The sequence below is a fragment of the Schistosoma mansoni genome, chromosome 6 (assembly GCF_000237925.1).
Source record: "Schistosoma mansoni strain Puerto Rico chromosome 6, complete genome".
NCBI classification, from domain to species: Eukaryota; Metazoa; Platyhelminthes; class Trematoda; order Strigeidida; family Schistosomatidae; genus Schistosoma; species Schistosoma mansoni.
The window spans coordinates 12,395,879-12,414,045 of NC_031500.1; the positions used below are offsets into that span (position 1 = coordinate 12,395,879).

General features: G+C 35.5%; 2 protein-coding genes across 2 annotated transcripts in view; both read left to right on the forward strand.

Moving 5' to 3' along the window:
* Positions 1 to 1,752: 1,752 nt before the first annotated feature.
* Smp_154300 (hypothetical protein) lies at positions 1,753 to 9,530 on the forward strand (the record flags this gene model as incomplete). The annotated part of the gene is made up of 3 exons (XM_018798292.1): positions 1,753 to 2,280; positions 6,369 to 6,592; positions 9,504 to 9,530. The coding sequence occupies exons 1-3, from the start codon at positions 1,767 to 1,769 to the stop codon at positions 9,528 to 9,530; spliced, it is 765 nt and encodes a 254-aa protein (XP_018653248.1). The 5' UTR covers positions 1,753 to 1,766.
* Positions 9,531 to 15,840: 6,310 nt separating this feature from the next.
* Positions 15,841 to 18,167, forward strand: part of Smp_059600 (putative tektin) — a gene marked incomplete at both ends in the record, with an annotated part of 32,714 nt that continues 30,387 nt past the window's right edge. Inside the window, one exon of the mRNA XM_018798293.1 lies at positions 15,841 to 15,851. Coding sequence (XP_018653249.1) covers positions 15,841 to 15,851 — 11 coding nt within the window. The remainder of the gene's footprint in view (positions 15,852 to 18,167) is intronic.

Here is an 18,167-nt window from a genome sequence, read left to right on the forward strand (position 1 = left end):
TTGGAGTTCACCCTTACTCTTTGTTGACGCCCAACTAGGAAGTCTTTTATCCACATCAATAGATTGCCTCCAATCCCGACATTCCTTAGCTTATATAACAGCCGGTTATGCGAACTTTGTCGAAAGCTTTGCTGAAATCGATGTAAGCTACGTCTATAGGTAACTTTTGGTCCTTAAGAGCGCACCAGCTTATATGAACAATGTCATATTAACTCTAATGGGTTTTAATTCTTCAGTGTCGAAGCATTGTGAAACAAAGCTTACAAAAACATATCTAAAGGGCACTGGGACATCTGAAGTAATAAATATTAGTCTATTTTTTTCATTGAAACTCATACGTTATACCTACTGAAGGTCATATGTACTCGTTGCTACAGCGGTAAAACCAGACTAGATATTTGGTCGCATTTTCAAACGTTGCCTGTAGGTTCAACTATGCCAGTAGTATTCATCTGAAACCTGATATTTTCTTTACTTATGCTTTATTAAGTACGTACTTTTCAATGCTTTAGATGGTATGAAACTTCCAAAGATTAGTTGGTCAAGAAGATTTAGACTACCAATTAATATTAGGTATTCGATTTTAATTGGCCGTTAAAGTTACACGATTATTGATCTGATATAGGACAACATTTTCGTGCTTGTCATTTAGCATATATATATCTTTGTTTGAATGAGTAGGAATTAAAAAATCATGTAGTGATTAATGCTACATGTATCAGAACTATGAAATAAAGTGTTTGTGTTTTAGAATGAATAAAGGACTTCTGATAATGGTGGAAAGTGTTCAGAAAGGGTGAACCACTCATGTCAGGGAATGTGGTAGCATTCCGTAAATAAACGTCCAGTGACTGTGACGCTGAACTTTCGAATTTCATTCAAATTAGTTCACTAAGTATTCAGTCTAACACATTTTTCTATATTTATTCATGTTTGAAGTTAAATATGACTAAACATTCTGTTAGATCTCACATTTGAGTGCCTATGTGCACCGTTGAAGACCAAATTTACAGGTGGCTACCGAATATCAAATCAGCAATTTACCAATACACCGTACCCGAACTGATGTTAAAAAGAATGAAATTGAATCATCGGGCTTTAAAATAACTAACCCCCACCCGAAGGTGTTCATCTTTAGATATCTGGTCATATTGATGAAATTCTGGTTAGCTTACCCTTGGCTTGGATATATTTAGGTACTCGAACTTATTTATGTGTCGTAGGTTTGATCCGGGGGGCTATCCTAACCTTCCGTTTTTGGGTTGTTTTGGTTACATGTCAAGTGAAAACAAATGATAAGGTTGTCATGAAAACCATCCTTATTCCCAAAAAAGCTTCTTCAGTTTTCAGTCTTCAGTAATAAGGATAATAGGTTGATGAACCTGTGTTAAGCCTAACAGATTTCCTTCCAGTGAAGGTCCAGCTTCTTCTTGAAAATGTTCACTGATGATGCTGATACCACTTGTTCTGGTAAAGCGTTCCAGTCAGTATGTTTTGTTGAATTTGAAAGTGGAATAAATAGGCTAGCTTCTGTCAAACATATCTTAAAAATACTTTCTACTCGCCTTTAACTTTCCTAACATAAAAACAAAAGAGACAGTAATATTCATTTTTCACCCTGAGTTGTGAATCCAATTATTATCATCATTCAGACTTTTTGACACTACCGTTGGAGTTAAAAATTCGTTTTACTATGTCATTGATCATTATTCCTTAGTTAACCACATATAATCATGTTCCTTATCCTACCAGCAAGTTATTTGCAGATGGAGTTAATGACAGAACGTTATTTCCAAAAACCACTACGACTGAGTCACAGCGCATCAAATTTGCCAGATATTGTGCAATATGCAAGATCGGGATCTTCAGGAAGATTTGACGATATAGCAGAAGGCAGTTATCCAGCTATTTATACGCACAGGAATATTAGATCATTTGCACCCTGGCGCCCCAAGTCTCATTTTTCCCCTGATCGGTTATCTTATTTTAATGATACTAAATCAGCAAAATCACTGGGTCCTATTGTTAACGTTACTGGAGATTCGCTAGGTTTACATGAACTGGAGGGTTTAAGAATTCCTTCTATATACTCAGCTGCACGCAACGCTCTCTACACAAGATATACGCCGGCCGACTGGACTAGGGGTAACTTAACGCGGCTGTCAAATTCAGAGCAGGCTATGAAGAGAGCTGAACATATAAGAGAAAATGGAGAGCGTTTGGGAGTTGAAGCAGATGACAGAATTAAACGAGCACAACAGGAAGTCGGCAGACTACTTGGTGAGTTTCAGTATGGTTATATACGATTATTTTTGTTTATCATTGCTGAAAATACACTCTGTCATATTATTTCTCGTTTGTCGGGAATTTTGTGGAGGTTTAGAGTACACAGTCGACTCAAAAATATGGATTTACTTTTGAATATTAGCTTTGATTCAGAATGCATCTTCCAGGCTACGTTAGTACCGTAAAGGTTTTCTACTATAAAAAAGTCCATATTGATCAGTGTTGTTCATTTTTCTAAACTACAAAGAAATGCCCTGAAAAATGAATGTCAAACAGAAACCCAAACAATATTGCACAAAATAGGTCAAATTCCTAATTTAAATATTCCCGAGATCTTTGGAGTTTCAGTGCCTTACTACTGTTATGATTTACTGTTGGAATACACAAATTAACACTATTTGTTTTTCTGAGTTTAATTTTTTGAGGTTTTAATATCATTTTAAATATTATCTTACGTTTTGATGTATTTATTTATCACATAAATATGGTGGTACGGTTGGAACCAAAAGAATGCTTAATTTAGTTGGTGTTTTTTAGCAAGATTTTTTTCTACGGGATAGGACCCCATGCCCAACTCTCCCTCTTTACCAGGGCTTGAGACCAGTAGTAACTCTGGAAGAGCGGCAGGCGGAATTATGAAAAAGTACACCATATGAAATAAAATGGCGAAATTGTCGCTTTATATACTGACCACCGCTCTAATTTTAACTGCGAAATCCTGCTGAGTCTGCAGATTGTTCAGTATGTCAACTTCTGGGTTATATTTGTGAACCGTGTCCAAGCCAAGTAAGCTATTACTTTTAAGATCTTGACATAAGGTAAATTATTATTATTACTGGATCTAAACTAACATTGATGGAAATATGTATAACTGCAGTGATGTTGCCACTGGATAAATTGAACCTTTTGGGGACTACTAAGGTCAAGTTTATTGAGTCATTGGACATCCTTGACTGGAAGAGGTGATGTTTTACGAGGAAAGATTAGAATTTATTTCACTGATTGTTTCTCTTGACGTCTTTTGATATGACTTGAGTTTTGATACCAGTAAGGATGGATAACATCACTAACGTCATTCCGGTCATCCCGAGCTTGGTAAACATCATTTTGGAATTTAATTTGGTTTTAATAAATCAACTTGAGTTGAGCATAACTCGTACTAAACACACATGTATTAATCGAATCAACTGTAATTCACAGGCAAAGGGTTTTCACAAAATTCATTCGCATGAAATTTCATTAATACCGAATAATGGGCGTCTTTGTCTTGGTCACCACTTTTTAGTGTAACCGTTTGTAAGAGTAACGTTTTACTTATTTGATCAATAAGACGCAATTATCTAACTGTACAAATGCCGTTATAATTATTCTTTATTAAAGTCAGGTGTCTAGCAAGAAATAATTTATGTCAATTTTTTGTTGTCAGTTAGTAGTAACAGGTAACGAGTACCATGGGGTACTTGGTGTTCTTGTGGAAATTTTAATTGACTGACTGTCTCTTTCAAAAGTTCATTGTCATCTACTTATCCACTTATTTATTATTACTATTTTTGACAACAGCGACCAGTTGTTAATTGTGATCACGACTTTTCATTAGTAACTAAATGTTTTGGAATCAATAGGCTGGTATTACTTACTTACTTACGCCTGTTACTCCCAATGGAGCGTAGGCTGCCGACCAGCATTCTCCAACCTACTCTGTCCTAAGCCTTCCTTTCTAGTTCTATTTAACTTCTGTTCATTCTTCTCATATCTGTCTTTATTTCTCGGCGTAATGTGTTCTTTGGTCTTCCTATTCTCCTCTGGCCTTTAGGATTCCATGTGAGGGCGTACCTTGTTACTCAGTTGAGTGATTTCCTCAATGTGTTTCTTGTCCACTTCCAGTGCTTCTTCCTGGAATCTGGTTTGTTCTCTCCGACAGTAACTTGTTGCTGATAGTGTCTGGCCAACGGATCCGAAGTATCTTGCTTAGACAACTGTTGATAAACACCTGTATCTTCTGGATGATGGCTTTCGTTGTTCTCCAAGTTTCCGCCCCATACAGTAGAACTGTCTTGACATTTGTATTGAAAATTATGACTTCGGTGTTGGTTGACAGTTGTTTTGAGTTCCAGATGTTCTTCAGTTGTAGATATGCTGCTCTTGTTTTGCCTATCCGCGTCTTCACATCTGCATCAGATCCACCGTGTTCATCAATGATGCTGACCAGATATGTAAAGGTTTCCACATCCTCCAAAGTTTCTCCTTCAAGTGTGATTTGATTGGTGCATGATGAATTGTATCGGAGGATCTTGCTTTTCCCTTTGTGTATGTTCAGACCTACTGCCGCTGAGGCTGCTACTATACTGGTCGTCTTCTCCTGCATTTGTTGTTGCGTGTGTGACAGAAAAGCCAGATCATCTGCGAAGTCTAAATCGTCCAGCTGCATCCTAGCTGTCCACTGTATCCCGTGCTTTCCTCCAGATGTTGACGTCTTTATGATCCAGTCGATCACCAGGAGAAAGAGAAAGGATGTGAGCAAGCAACCTTTCCTGACACCGGTCTTTACCTCAAACGAGTCAGTAAGGTGTCCTCCATGTACGACTTTGCAGTTTAGTCCATCATAGGAGTTCCGTATGATATTGACTATCTTCTCAGGCACGCCGTAGTGTCGAAGAAGCCTCCATATTGTTGTCCTGTTCACGCTATCAAATGCTTTTTCGTAGTCAATGAAGTTGATGTAGAGTGATGAATTCCATTCAATTGATTGTTCCACAATGATACGTAGAGTTGCGATTTGGTCTGTACACGATCGATCCTTACGAAATCCGGCCTGTTGGTCTTTAAGTTGGGCGTCTACGAAGTCCTTCATTTTGTTTAACAATACCCTGTTGGAAACTTTTTCCGGTATTAAGAGAAGAGTGATACCCCTGTAGTTATTACACTTGCTAAGATAGCCTTTCTTTGGCATTTTGATCAGAAGTCCTTCTTTCCAGTCTGTTGGTACTTGTTCTTCATCCCAAATCTTACTGAAGAGAATGTGGAGTACCTCTGCAGTTGATGCTACGCCTGCTTCCAGTGCCTCTGCCGGAATGTTGTCTGGTTCTGCTGGTTTGCCGCTCTTAATTTGTCTAATAGTCATGCTAATCTTTTCAACTGTAATCGGCTGGTATACCTTCATTAAAACTTCACATGTTATTTATTTTAGTTATGTTAAGATAGCATGTTTTTGATAGTCAGTCATATAACTTTCATTCTGATTGTAAGGTGTTAGTTCATGCAAAATCAGATTAAATGAAGCAGAAAATTGGTTAGATTAAGACATTCTAACTTTCATGGTAAAGCTAATGAAGCCATAATGGTTTCTTTGAAAGTGGTTTCCTTGTTTCAAGGTTCATAAACCCACCGCTTGGCCGCTATTTCTTGGAGAAATCGGTATCCCTGGATTTTGGGCGCGTGGAAGTCTCACCAAGAGCAATTATGCATTACATACCTACCGGTTATACATAAGTTTTCACCCATGTATCTCATGGCATAGATATAGATATATTTACTCACTTGAGAGGGCAGATGGTCACCATTCCCATCAAACGTATTTGCTACAACTAAATACCTCTTACGTATTACATGCATACCACTGCTACATAGACTTTTTCTCATGTACTTGATGGTATACACATAATCTTGAGCACTCTCAGAGAGGGTTGACAGTCACCTCTCTCCAGTATTTGCTAACATTTCTTTTTTTGTATTCGACCTGTGGGTTTAGGCCTCTGATCTTATTAGATATACGGTTGACATTTCAGTCTACTTTCTTTTGCGAGTTTGGCAAATACCTTTTGTGTATACCTATATGCACAACTACACAAGCCGAAGCTCATGTAGTTCAAATACACAGGCATACACATCGGGTAGCCTGTAGGATTATAGAACACCGAGGTTGGGACTCCAAATAATTCTGAGTGATGGATTAGTCTGGCCGTCCAATTTTGTCAGCAAGGTCGCCTCTATCACCCAGTAGGATACCTTGTGTCGGAGTTTTCTGTCAAGGTCTTAAAACAATGATATTATCTAATATATTTATTGTTCTTTTTTAATATTAGGTCAAAGAATTAATGATATCAATTATATGAAACATGAATTAAATAATGAAATTGATGCACTTGTTAATGAAATGAATAAATTAAATGAATCTAAAAGAATTGCTGAAAAAGCATTTGCCGAAATTGAAAATCCATTACATATTACACAAGAATGTTTATATCATCGGGAAAAACGTCAATCTACTGACCTTGTACATGATCAACCAGAAAAAGCACTTTTAAAAGTAAATAGTTTATTTGTTATTAGTGTATTATGTCAGTTTTAAGAGTTATTTTACTATGGAGTAACAATAAATCTTCAGCTTAGCAAGAGTTTAGAATGTAACTGTAATGGATCATACTCTTGGATGTAATTAATTTGCATTTTAAGTATTCGTAATGTACTTTTGCCTATTATTAAGGATAATTTTAACATTTATGGTTTGTAGAATGTTCTAACAGCATGGCTAACCTTAAGAAGAGCTCCAGAGAGTTTTAGTGAGAAACTGTGACTAGTGAGATTAAAATGTATTCCTCATTATGCAGTTCCGCATGACATCTAATGGAGGTGAGATCAAAATCAGCGGTGATATATATACATAGTGTAATATGAAATTTTATAACTTAATCGATAATGATACACGAATTTTGGGCTATTATTAAAATGTTTAGAGCTTAAAAGCCATTGGGATTGGAAAGTGGCTGGGCATGTGTTTTGGAAACCACATTTCGTCCTCTTTGGGACTTGTCATCTGAGTGTACCTGTAAGTGAGTGTTCATATTCGCACAGAGGCTGGAACCTAGTAACTTCTGCTCCAAACACTGATGTGTTAACCAATGAGATAATGAGTCCAGATAACCACTAGCCCTTACAATGTGTATGAATTGTAATTTTGACGGTTTGTATTTGCTCATCGATGTTGTTAAAGACTACAATTGATCAGTCTTTATTTCCATGTATGTATTCTGTACGAATTCCTTCGGTGCTACAATTTAGTCAGAGTTTAAGTAAAGTGCTATATCAAGGGGATCCACACAGACTAAACATATGAAAATAAAAACACATCAATTACAGACCTTAACACCAATAACGTGAACATACAAACCATCACATATAAAAATATTAATTGCAACTTTTTGTACTGAAGGAACTGGAACATTATAATGGTGTATATATGATCAGTTCTATTCAATACTAATAATAAGGTTTTCATATTTATGACAATAGACAATTATGCTTACATTGTCATTAATTTACTTTATGAGACTAAATAAGTTTACCGTTACTTTGTTTCCTCAAATCCAAACTCAGTTAACAAAGAAGTTGTTTGACATTAGTTGTGTACTTTTTTTAGGACTTAGTGCAATTTTTATCCTACTATCATTACTATTTTATCGGGAATTATGATTTACGGTTTAATATGAATATGTAGATATATTTATTGATGATATTACATTAGTTAGTTAGTTAGTGTAGCCCCCAAATGTTCTGGTACGGCCGAGAGTGGAGAGAGTCCTCTCTCCCTCTCGAAACGCTCTCACGTGGCCACGTGTATACAGCCTCTGTCAGGGAAGTCCTACTCACTGCCTTCTCGTACCACAGTTGTTGTTTACAAAATTGAGAGGACGAAAAGCGAATGTCCGGCGCTTTAACCGGGTCGGTGGACACGGAAAGTCCACCTAGGGGAGATGGAAAACCCTGATTCCAAACCAATGGTGCACATGGGCTGGCTCCAGTATCCTGAGGGAACAAATGGCGTATGAATCAATTGTTGATCACCGGCTACTATGGGATTACCTCTTCTTACGATGCTCCACTGTCTTGTGGATCAGATCCTTAGGTCAAAGTCTCCGGTTGTGGCCTCCGAAGAAAACCACCTGCTTCAGTTTGGGCATCTGGGCAGTATCACATAAATCAAATGAGATTTGTGCGGCACATATTTATCTGGTGCCCCTTTGCACATTTAAACCACACTTTCACTCATACATTTCCATTCACTTAATTCTCTTAACTTACGTAAACTCTTCAAATCCTGTCCAATTACTAGGCAACCGATCTTATCGGTCTTTTAATCCCAGAAATCTTGTGTAAATCTTTTGTTACCTCTAAGATAGTGGCTTACAGTGGAATCCAGGACGCTGAGTGGTTAAAGCAATGGCGTTTGAAGCGAACGGTACAGGATTTGAGTCCCAGAGTGAACATCAACTCTGAGATGCAGGTACATCCAGCTGACGAGTCCCAAATAGGATGAAACGCGCGTCCTCCATTCCACTGCTAGTCACTATCCATCTTTGCCTACAATGCTTGTGAATTAAGGCTATATCGAGGCAATACGCACAGTATGCACATATGTCAATAAGAGACTGACCAGTTGCAGTCCTAATCACCAATGGGAAGATTCAAACAAACAACACTAAAGTGAATTCAATAATAAACATACATTTTTCTTGACTAAAATTTCGTTAAACCAGAAAAAAACTCAGATTAAGATCTATCATTTCATAGATTAGTGAAGATTATTAGATTTAATGATTTACATTAAGAATTCACCACAGTTCAACATAGTATTGAAAACTAAGAGTTTGTAGTATCGGTTTATATGTCAAGCCAATATACTTTATTCTAGCTTCTGGCCAAGTCAATTCGCCTGTCCATTATGAGTTATGTTTTCATCTTGTCAATCATTCACTCATTAATCCTGACCATTTTTGTATGAGCGTAGTTGTGTGTACCCTTCTTATTCTATTTATCACATGTCTGTCATTTATTCTTGTCTGACTATAAATATTAATTAACGCTTGCTTAAAATGAGTTGGCTTACCAGCCATCTTCAATGCGTCTTATTTATGCTTCGCTCGCTAACATATGCTCATGTACTCATAACTTTATGGCCTACGTCATTTGTTAATAAAAATGTAATTACCGCTTCCTTTTGCCTTCTGATTCTATACACCGTTAAGACTAGTATAACAACAGTTATCGAGGTGAACTATTAACGAAGTACGGCGCTACAAGTTAATAGACAATTACCTTATTGTACTTTAGAAACTCTTAACTAATATTCATTCATAACCTTATGAATAATCAAACATAGAGTTATCAAATGAAACAATTGTTCATTACTTTCAACTTTTCCAATAATTATCTAATTAAAGTCCATTCATGATGTTGATTATCCCTGAAAAATAATATCATTCATCTAATAAACATTGTCCTAAACTCTGTTAATGTTCATTTTATTTATTATTCACCAAGAAAAAAAACAAACAAAAAAAACATAATTATTAACACAAACATACTTTTTAAATAATTTTATCCTCACCCCCTCTCCCCACCTAGTAACATTGAGGTGAATAACAATCATGTCTTTTCATAATTCAATTGTTTGTTTGTTTGTTTGTTTTATTTTCACCTCAAATTTCTTTTATAATCATACATTTATATAATAGAATATTAATAAGGATAACTATTTGTATTATTATTATTATTAATATTATTATTATTATTACTATTAATAGTATTATTAATAATAATAATTAGTTAATAAACAAAATTATTATTATTGTACATTACTTTGACTTATATTCAATGTATATGAATTGTTTCACCTTAATTGTTTTAATTAAATAATTAATTAATTATTATTGTCATTGAAATTATTCTTGACCTTATTCTATAGATATAGATAGATAGATTAGGATAATGCTCATTCATTAAAGAAAATATAAATTACCTTTTTTTTTACTTTTTTTTAAGGAAATTTATTATGCAAAATAATGATAAAAATAGTAATAGTAATAATAGTAATAATAATAGAACATCAAATATAAATATAATTCGTATAATAAGCAAAGATGGATAGTGACTAGTAGTGGAATCCAGTTTGATGCGCGTCTCGTCCTATTTCGGACTCGTCAGTTGGATGTACCTGCATCTCAGAGTTGATGTTCGCTATGAGACTTAAATCCTGTACCGTTCGCTTCAAACACTACCACGTTAACCATATAGCTACTGAGTCCTGATAACCACTTGCTTGTGCAATGGGATGAAGTTTAAATCTATTTGTTGTTGTTTGGCTGAATCTTCCCATAGATGTTTAGGACTGCAGTTGATCAGTCTCTTTATTAATCATAATAATTAAGATTGATTAAACTTCAGCCATGAATATAACTAATAAGTTAATTCAGAATTATTTTTATCTATTTATTTAAACACAAACATTGATATAAAGAAGGACCAAAATGCACTTATGCCATACATTAAATTATTCAGTTTGTATGTAGGCTGGGATACTGACTATCTGCCAAAACCAAAGCGGATGGTTTTCATAGACGTCCACTCCTGGAGCCTTTGACAAAGAGATGTAATCCAAAATGCCGTGAAGCAACGTGGTTGCTGGTGTGCAACAACAGGTTCATACGCCATTTGTTCCCTCAGGGCCCTAGAGCTTATGTTAACCATTGGTTTGGAACCAGGATTCTCCAACTCCGAAAGGTGGATCCTCGGCAACCACTACCCCAGTTTAAGCGCCGTACGCTTATTAATAATGAAGTAAATATTGTACCCGTTGAAAAGTTCAGTGGCTATGTAGATGCACTAGCTCAGTGAATAACGCACTTGGGTTACAAAATAAAGATACTGTGTTTTTGTCTCCATATGAATATCAACACACTTGGATACAATTATATTCAGTTAATAAGTCCCGAATAGGACAAAGCAATGATCCTGGATTCCACCGCTAACAACAGTTTCTATGTTCTAAAAAGCACTAGATAGATATCCCACCTCTTAGTCTGTGACTATTCAGTAGTACGTAGCATCGTGTTTTCTGTAGACCACGCTAGCCGTTCAGATATCGAAATGATCAACACGCAAATGACTTCCAATTTATTACATTTTGCCAAAATTATCATTATTGAAAAAATGAAGCCAAACTTCTACATTCATAAAGATATAGATTTCTATCTTTCATTACCCTAGTGATTATCAATTTCTAACATTTAATTGCATAATATCTTATTTCATGTTCTCTATTGAAAATTCTTATTTTTCGTTCATGTATCACGTTTTTAGTCTGTATTTTTTTTGTAGTTGTCACTAGGTAAATTTCAATATCAGTTTTTGCTTGTAATTTCTAGGAACGTGTCTCCATGTGTTTTAAAATATTTTCTCTAAAATTTTCACACTAGCTGACATTAAAATGTTCAATTACCGGAACCATTTTACAATTTTTTCTATATCTATTGTCGTTAATCTACCAAGATGTATTAGCATAATCTTACATAATTACACTGTTTTTAATCTATTACTACTACCTATAGGTTGTATTTGTCAAAGATTGATCTCAATTGTGCTACCATTGAAAAGTAGGGAGCTCTAGACAGTTACGTCATCCTAATGTGGGACTCTTCAGGAATGCCTGACTTATAATTAATCAAATGAAGATATTTCTCAAGTGAGAATTTGTGACTAGTTTAGGTTAATACATATTGAGAGCAAACCGGTTGTTACTATTGGCTCTGTATGATTGACATACAATGTCGTGAATTGATTGAATGTGAAATTTTATCGTTGGATAGGGGTTCATTACGAGACCTGAAAGCTCTAGGTCAGATGTCTGGTTGGGGTTGAAGGTCTGTATTTATAAAGATTTCTATACTTAAACAAAAAGTTTATCCAATCCCCCTAGTTTGTAACAGCTCCTTGGCTGATATCAATTTATGTTGAACACAAAATGTAAATTTGATAATTTTTAACGAAACCTTCTAGACTAAATTATTACCATTATTGATTCTAAGTTGTGACTAACTGAGAAGAGTCCATGTAAATAAATGAATTTGTGTTATCTAACTAAATCTATGAGAAATTAAGTTCAGATAAATAAATTTTCAATTCTTGTTTGGATTACTATGTTTATTTTCTAACCTTTCTTTAATGAATAAATCAAAAATCATGAGTCAATTGAAGCTAGACCATCATGAAAAACCTGGAAGCACTGGACAGCCGTTTCGTCCTATTGTGGGATGGGATCGTAAATGCGCACTACTGAGGAGTCTCTCAATAGAATGAAACAGCCGTACAGTGCTTCCAGGTTTTCAATGGTGGTCTAACTCAGATCGATTCATAAATTCGACTAATTAAATAACGTTTGTTTATTTTTTTCTTCTAAAAGTTTTGTTAAAATGCCAATTTCTTTTGTTTTGATTTAAAACTAAAATAAAGTTAAATGATAATCTTTCTAATCAGAGAGGAGTTTTGTGGATATAACAGTAATTCAATAGTTGAGTTCATGAGTTGATTGATGCTAGACCAGCATGGAAGACCTAAAAGCACTAAACGGCCATTTCATCCTAGTATGGGACTCTTTTGCAGTGCTCATTCTAGTCAGAAGCCATGATAAATAGAGTTCAACCGGAGTTCAACTCATTGAAGACAATGGTGGACGGTGGCCCAATTTCGTGGATGGGTTGGAGTTAGACATTACCACAATTAGATGCCGGTCGACTCAGTCGTCAAGAGATTAAGCGTTTGCGCGAGACCTATAAGTCCTGGGTTTGAATCTCGCGAGAAGTCTCACAATAGGATGAAACGGCTGTCCAGTACTTCCAGGTTTTCCATGGTGGTCTAACTTCAATTGACTCATGATTTCTTCACAAAAAACCCCCTTTGAATAATTCAGAATCAAGCCTTATTATTTCTATACTTTTATTCACTATCACTTACTTATAATGAACTATAATAAATATTATTATCTTTTGTATATTTTAGGAAAATCATAAAAAGAAAATCAATAAATAAATCCTCAATTATTTTCCTGAATTGATCATTTCTATTGGTCATTAAAATTTATTATTAGTTTACTTAAAGGTTGTTGTTTCTGGGTTACATATAGATATATTAATTATTAATACCTACATTTCCTATTTTAATTTAAATTTTAATGTCTATTAGGAGAGTTTTCAGGGTGTTGCTAAAGTTAATCTGTATAATAAGCCATTTTAGATTTGTACAAACCTTGTATACTAATGATAATCATCTGTTGACTAAATAACTAACTTCAAAAAGGAATCTTCGAAGAACGATTGATAAAATAGCTTCGTCAAAGCATATTCTATAAGAGATAGTTATCTTTGATATCAAAATATATTGATCATATAACATTGTGAATGGATTACAATAGGTAATTTAAATAACTGAATACAAACTATGTTGTCTATAAGCCTTATTGGTTCTGAGTACAATTCTTAATGGATTTGTGTATATTCATTAATACAACCTACACTGAGATGAAACAGTTGACTAAAGTCAATCCATGATGTAGATTTTCTTTTTCAATCTTCACAAATATACTATGATAATAAAAATATATTGGTTGAATAATTGTAATTCAATAGAAATATAATATACAATTACATCTTCATAAATGATTTAAATGAAAATTTCATTTGATGTACTAATCAATAATTTACTTACACCTGTTACCCCTCGTGGAGGAGCATAGGCCGCACACCAGCCATTCTCTATCCAACCCTGTCCTAGACAATCCTTTCCAGTCCTTTCTCGTTAACATTCATCCTTTTCATATCTGCTTCTATTTCCCAGCGTAATGTGTTCTTCGGCCTTCCTCTTTTCCGATTCCCTTCCGGGTTACAAGTTAAGGCTTGCCTCGTGATGCAGTGTGGTGATTTCCTTAATGTATATCCGATCCACTTCCAACATATTTTCCTAATTTCCTCTTCAGATGGAAGCTGGTTTGTCCTCTCCCATAAAACACTGTTGCTGATGGTATCCGGCCAATGGATGTTGAGTATTTTGCGTAGACAACTATTTATAAATACTTGTACCTTCTTGACGATGGATGTAGTAGATCTCCACGTTTCAGCTCCATACAGTAGGACTGTCTTGACGTTCGTATTGAAGATTCTCACTTTGAAATTAGTTGACAGTTGTTTAGAGTTCTATATGTTCTTCAATGTTGGAATACCACCCTTTCGTTTCCAATCCTCGCCTTTACATTTGCATTAGATTCTCTTTGTTCATCAATGATGCTGTCCATGTATGTGAGCGTTTCAACATCTTCCAGAGTTTCTCCATCAATTGTGACTGGGTTGGTGTTGCATTTGAGAATCTTGCTTTTTCCTTTGAGTATGTTGAGGCCTATTGATGCGGAGGCTGCTGCTACATTTGCTGTCTTCGTCTGTATTTGTTCGTGTGTATGAGAGAGGAGGGCTAGGTCATCTGCGAAGTCCAAATCGTCCAATCGGTTCTGAGCTGTCCATTGTATGCCGTGCATCCCCTCAGATGTAGAGGTTTTCATAATCCAGTCAATCACCAGGAGAAAAAGGAAAGGGGAGAGTAGACAGCCTTGTCTGACTCCGGTCCCTACTGGAAATGTATCTGTCAGCTGTCCTCCATGCACGACTTTGCACTGTAGTTCGTCGTTTGAGTTCCGGCCCAATTTTATGGAGTTAGACATTAACACCGTTGGATGCCGGCCGGCTCAGTGGTCTATTTGTTAAGTGTTCACGCGAGACTGATAGATCTTGGGTTCGAATCTTGTGGGGCGAGATAGTGGATGCGCATTGCTGAGGAGTCTCAAAATGAGACGAAACGACCGTCAATTACTTCTAGGTTTTCAATGGTGGTCTAACTTTAATTGACTTATGAATTCAACTATTCGGTAATCTTTCTCATTGAGTCGTTTAATATTTCATTTTTTTGGATAGAATAATACAAATGGAAATATACCATATATTATTAATTAAAAAGGAAAACTGATGCACTTATCATTATAATGATGTACTTTTAATTAAAATAAGAAAAAGTATAATTTCATTATTGTTTACCTTTATTTTATAACAGTGTGAAGTGAATACCTCTTTTATTATTTTGAATTGTACTAATAAAAGTAGATGTGTTACCCTTTTTAATAGTAAGAAGGGGGTTTTGTGGAGATTTTAGTAATTTTATATAGTTGAGATTATGAGTCAATTGAAGCTAGACCACCATGGAAAACCTGGAAATAATGGACGGCCGTTTCGTGGATTGGTTAAAGTTAGACATTAACACCGTTGGATGCTGGCCGGCTCGGTGGTCTATCGGTTAAACTTTTTAATTGAATTTTACTCATTTTCTTTTTTTTTACTTTTTCATTTTTCAATAATTTGAGTTTCTATTTTTTAAAAGTTTGGTGGACAGAATTTTGTAGGCGTTGATTTTTAATTGAGGGATAAATGGATATCAATAGGGTGGAGGTTGGATAACTGTTTCATCTTAGTATGATACTGCTCTATAGTATTCACTTACAGTTACACCAGGGATGAGACCTTCGAGTTTCATGATGAAATTTAACCATCAATAACTAATCAATTGGTAACCGATGGTATAATTTAGGGTTTTAGTCAATTTTCCATATTGAACTACGATCAGTCAATACCATTTGTGAGAGACTTTTTACTTCCTGAATGGTTGAACACTAGTCACAACTTTACAATGGGATTTCAGTAAGACTAACTATTCAGTAACTATTAAAAATTATAAGCTGATAGCGTTTTTATGAAGAACGTTTATGGTTTATTGAATTTGTGGATAGATTCCGAATGAATTTATAATATAAAATGCTTATCAACTGATTATATGCATTGATACGGTGTAGTTGATTAATCACTGTTTACTAGACCAAATTATTAAGTAAGACTTTAGTGATCTGATATTCCGAATATAAGATAGTTGTCCAATCCAATATGTTTTTGTCCTAATGAAATGATATATTTGTATGGAAATTATGAAACCAAGAATAAACAATTATTTATCTATCTAAACACATAAATATTGGTACAAAAGGAAACCAGATATATATACGCCACACAAATCTCATTTGATTTGTGTGAGGGCTTTGATACTGCTCAGGTGCCCAAACTGAAACGGGTGGTTTTCTTGGGGGGCCACATCCGGAGCCTTTGACCTAAAAGTCTGATCCACAAGGCGGTGGAGCATCGTGTGGAGATGCAATCCCATGGTAGCCTGTGACCAACGATTGATTCATATGCCATTTGTTCCTTCAGGACCGTGGAGCCGATGTGCACCATTGGTTTGGAATCAGAGTTTTCCAACTGCCCTAGGTGGACTTTCCGTGTCCACAAAATCGGTTAAAGCATCAGACATTCGCTTTTCTTCCTCTCAATTTCGTAAAGAACACCCCCTCCACGAGAAGGCAGTGAGTAGGACTTCTCTGACAGAGGCTATATACGCGTGGCCATGTGAGAGCATTTGGAGAGGAAGAGCGGACTCTCCTCACTCTCGAACGTACCAGGGTATTTGGGAATAAATATAATGAGTTGGTACAAACTTTTGGGACCAGATTGCCAGGCGAAACGTTGGATTTACGTCAGATTCATTCACTGAGATTTTATATATTTTATATAGAAAATGAAAAAGTCAACAGTCGTTTATTAAATTCTTTTTACATCAATGTGAAGTACAAACAATTCTATACAGTTTACCATTATTGTTATTTTTATAATAGAAACAAATCGGTCCGTTAGCTACTGAAACGTTTGGCGTTTTATACTTTATAATAATATCTGTCTATCTATGAAACAAGTATGTATGTTGCTATGGAGAATATCTTTGTATCTCTATCCAATTAATGTCATTCTCTGTAATTTGCTACCAAAAGATTGATGAATAATCTAATTACTGCCTTTTTGGATAGTGTTGTGCATTTTAAATTAGATTTTTATTTGATTAGTATTGAAATCTGAGACGTTTGTTTCATTCTGTGTGCAATTCGTCAGCAAGATGTACTCGGATATTAGTGATATACACACTGGAACTCGAACTCAATACCTTGTGAATACCTTGCAATATTGAGGTAATCCACTCGAAGCATATATAGACCATAAATTAGTGATTGGCTACAATCCTTGATATCGATGGGAAGAATCAAACACTTTTGAGTTAGATTTTAATATTTAAAGTATTTGGAGGCAATTCTTCGAATGTTATATAATCAGATGTTCATAATATTTGCTATCATTTATAAGTAATATATGTACTAATTTAGTGGTCCTAGATCTGTATCTGACTCCAGTTAGATCGTACAATGTCATCAACGGGCTAACCACTTTTTTGGGACCCTTATCTGATTTCAGTAATATCGTATGATTGGTTGCCAATGTAGTATTCATGTAGACTATCCTCGTATATTATTGTCGACTTAACTCGCGTTAGTGTATAAAGGAATTAAAAAAAGTCAAATACGAGAATAGATTTTTGAACACATATATTTTATACACGCATTGCAGTGAACAAGAACACGGGTGGGGACAAGCGAACTTACTTGACACGAAAATTACGGACTCTCACTAAAATCTAACAACAATACAGTAAACAGCTAAAATGCAAACTATCAATCATTTAAATTCACTTAGTATTGTTTGTTTGAATCTTTCCATTGATGTTTTAGGACTGCAACTGGTCAGTCTCTTATTGGCCATATTTGCATACTGTGCGTATTGCCTCGTTATAGCCTAAATTCACAAGCATGGTAAGTAAAGATGGATAGTGGCTATCAGTGGAATCCAGTTTGACGCGCGCTTCGTCCTATTTGGAACTCGTCAGCTGGATGTACCTGCATCTCAGAGTTGATGTTCATTCTGGGACTCGAACCCAGTACCTCTCGCTTCAAACACCATCGTGTTATCCACTCGGCCACTGAGATAATGGGAAGACTCAAACAAACAATACTAAGTGAATTTGAACTTCACCCCATTGCACAAGCAAGTGGCTAACAGGACTCAGTAGCTGAGTGGATAACG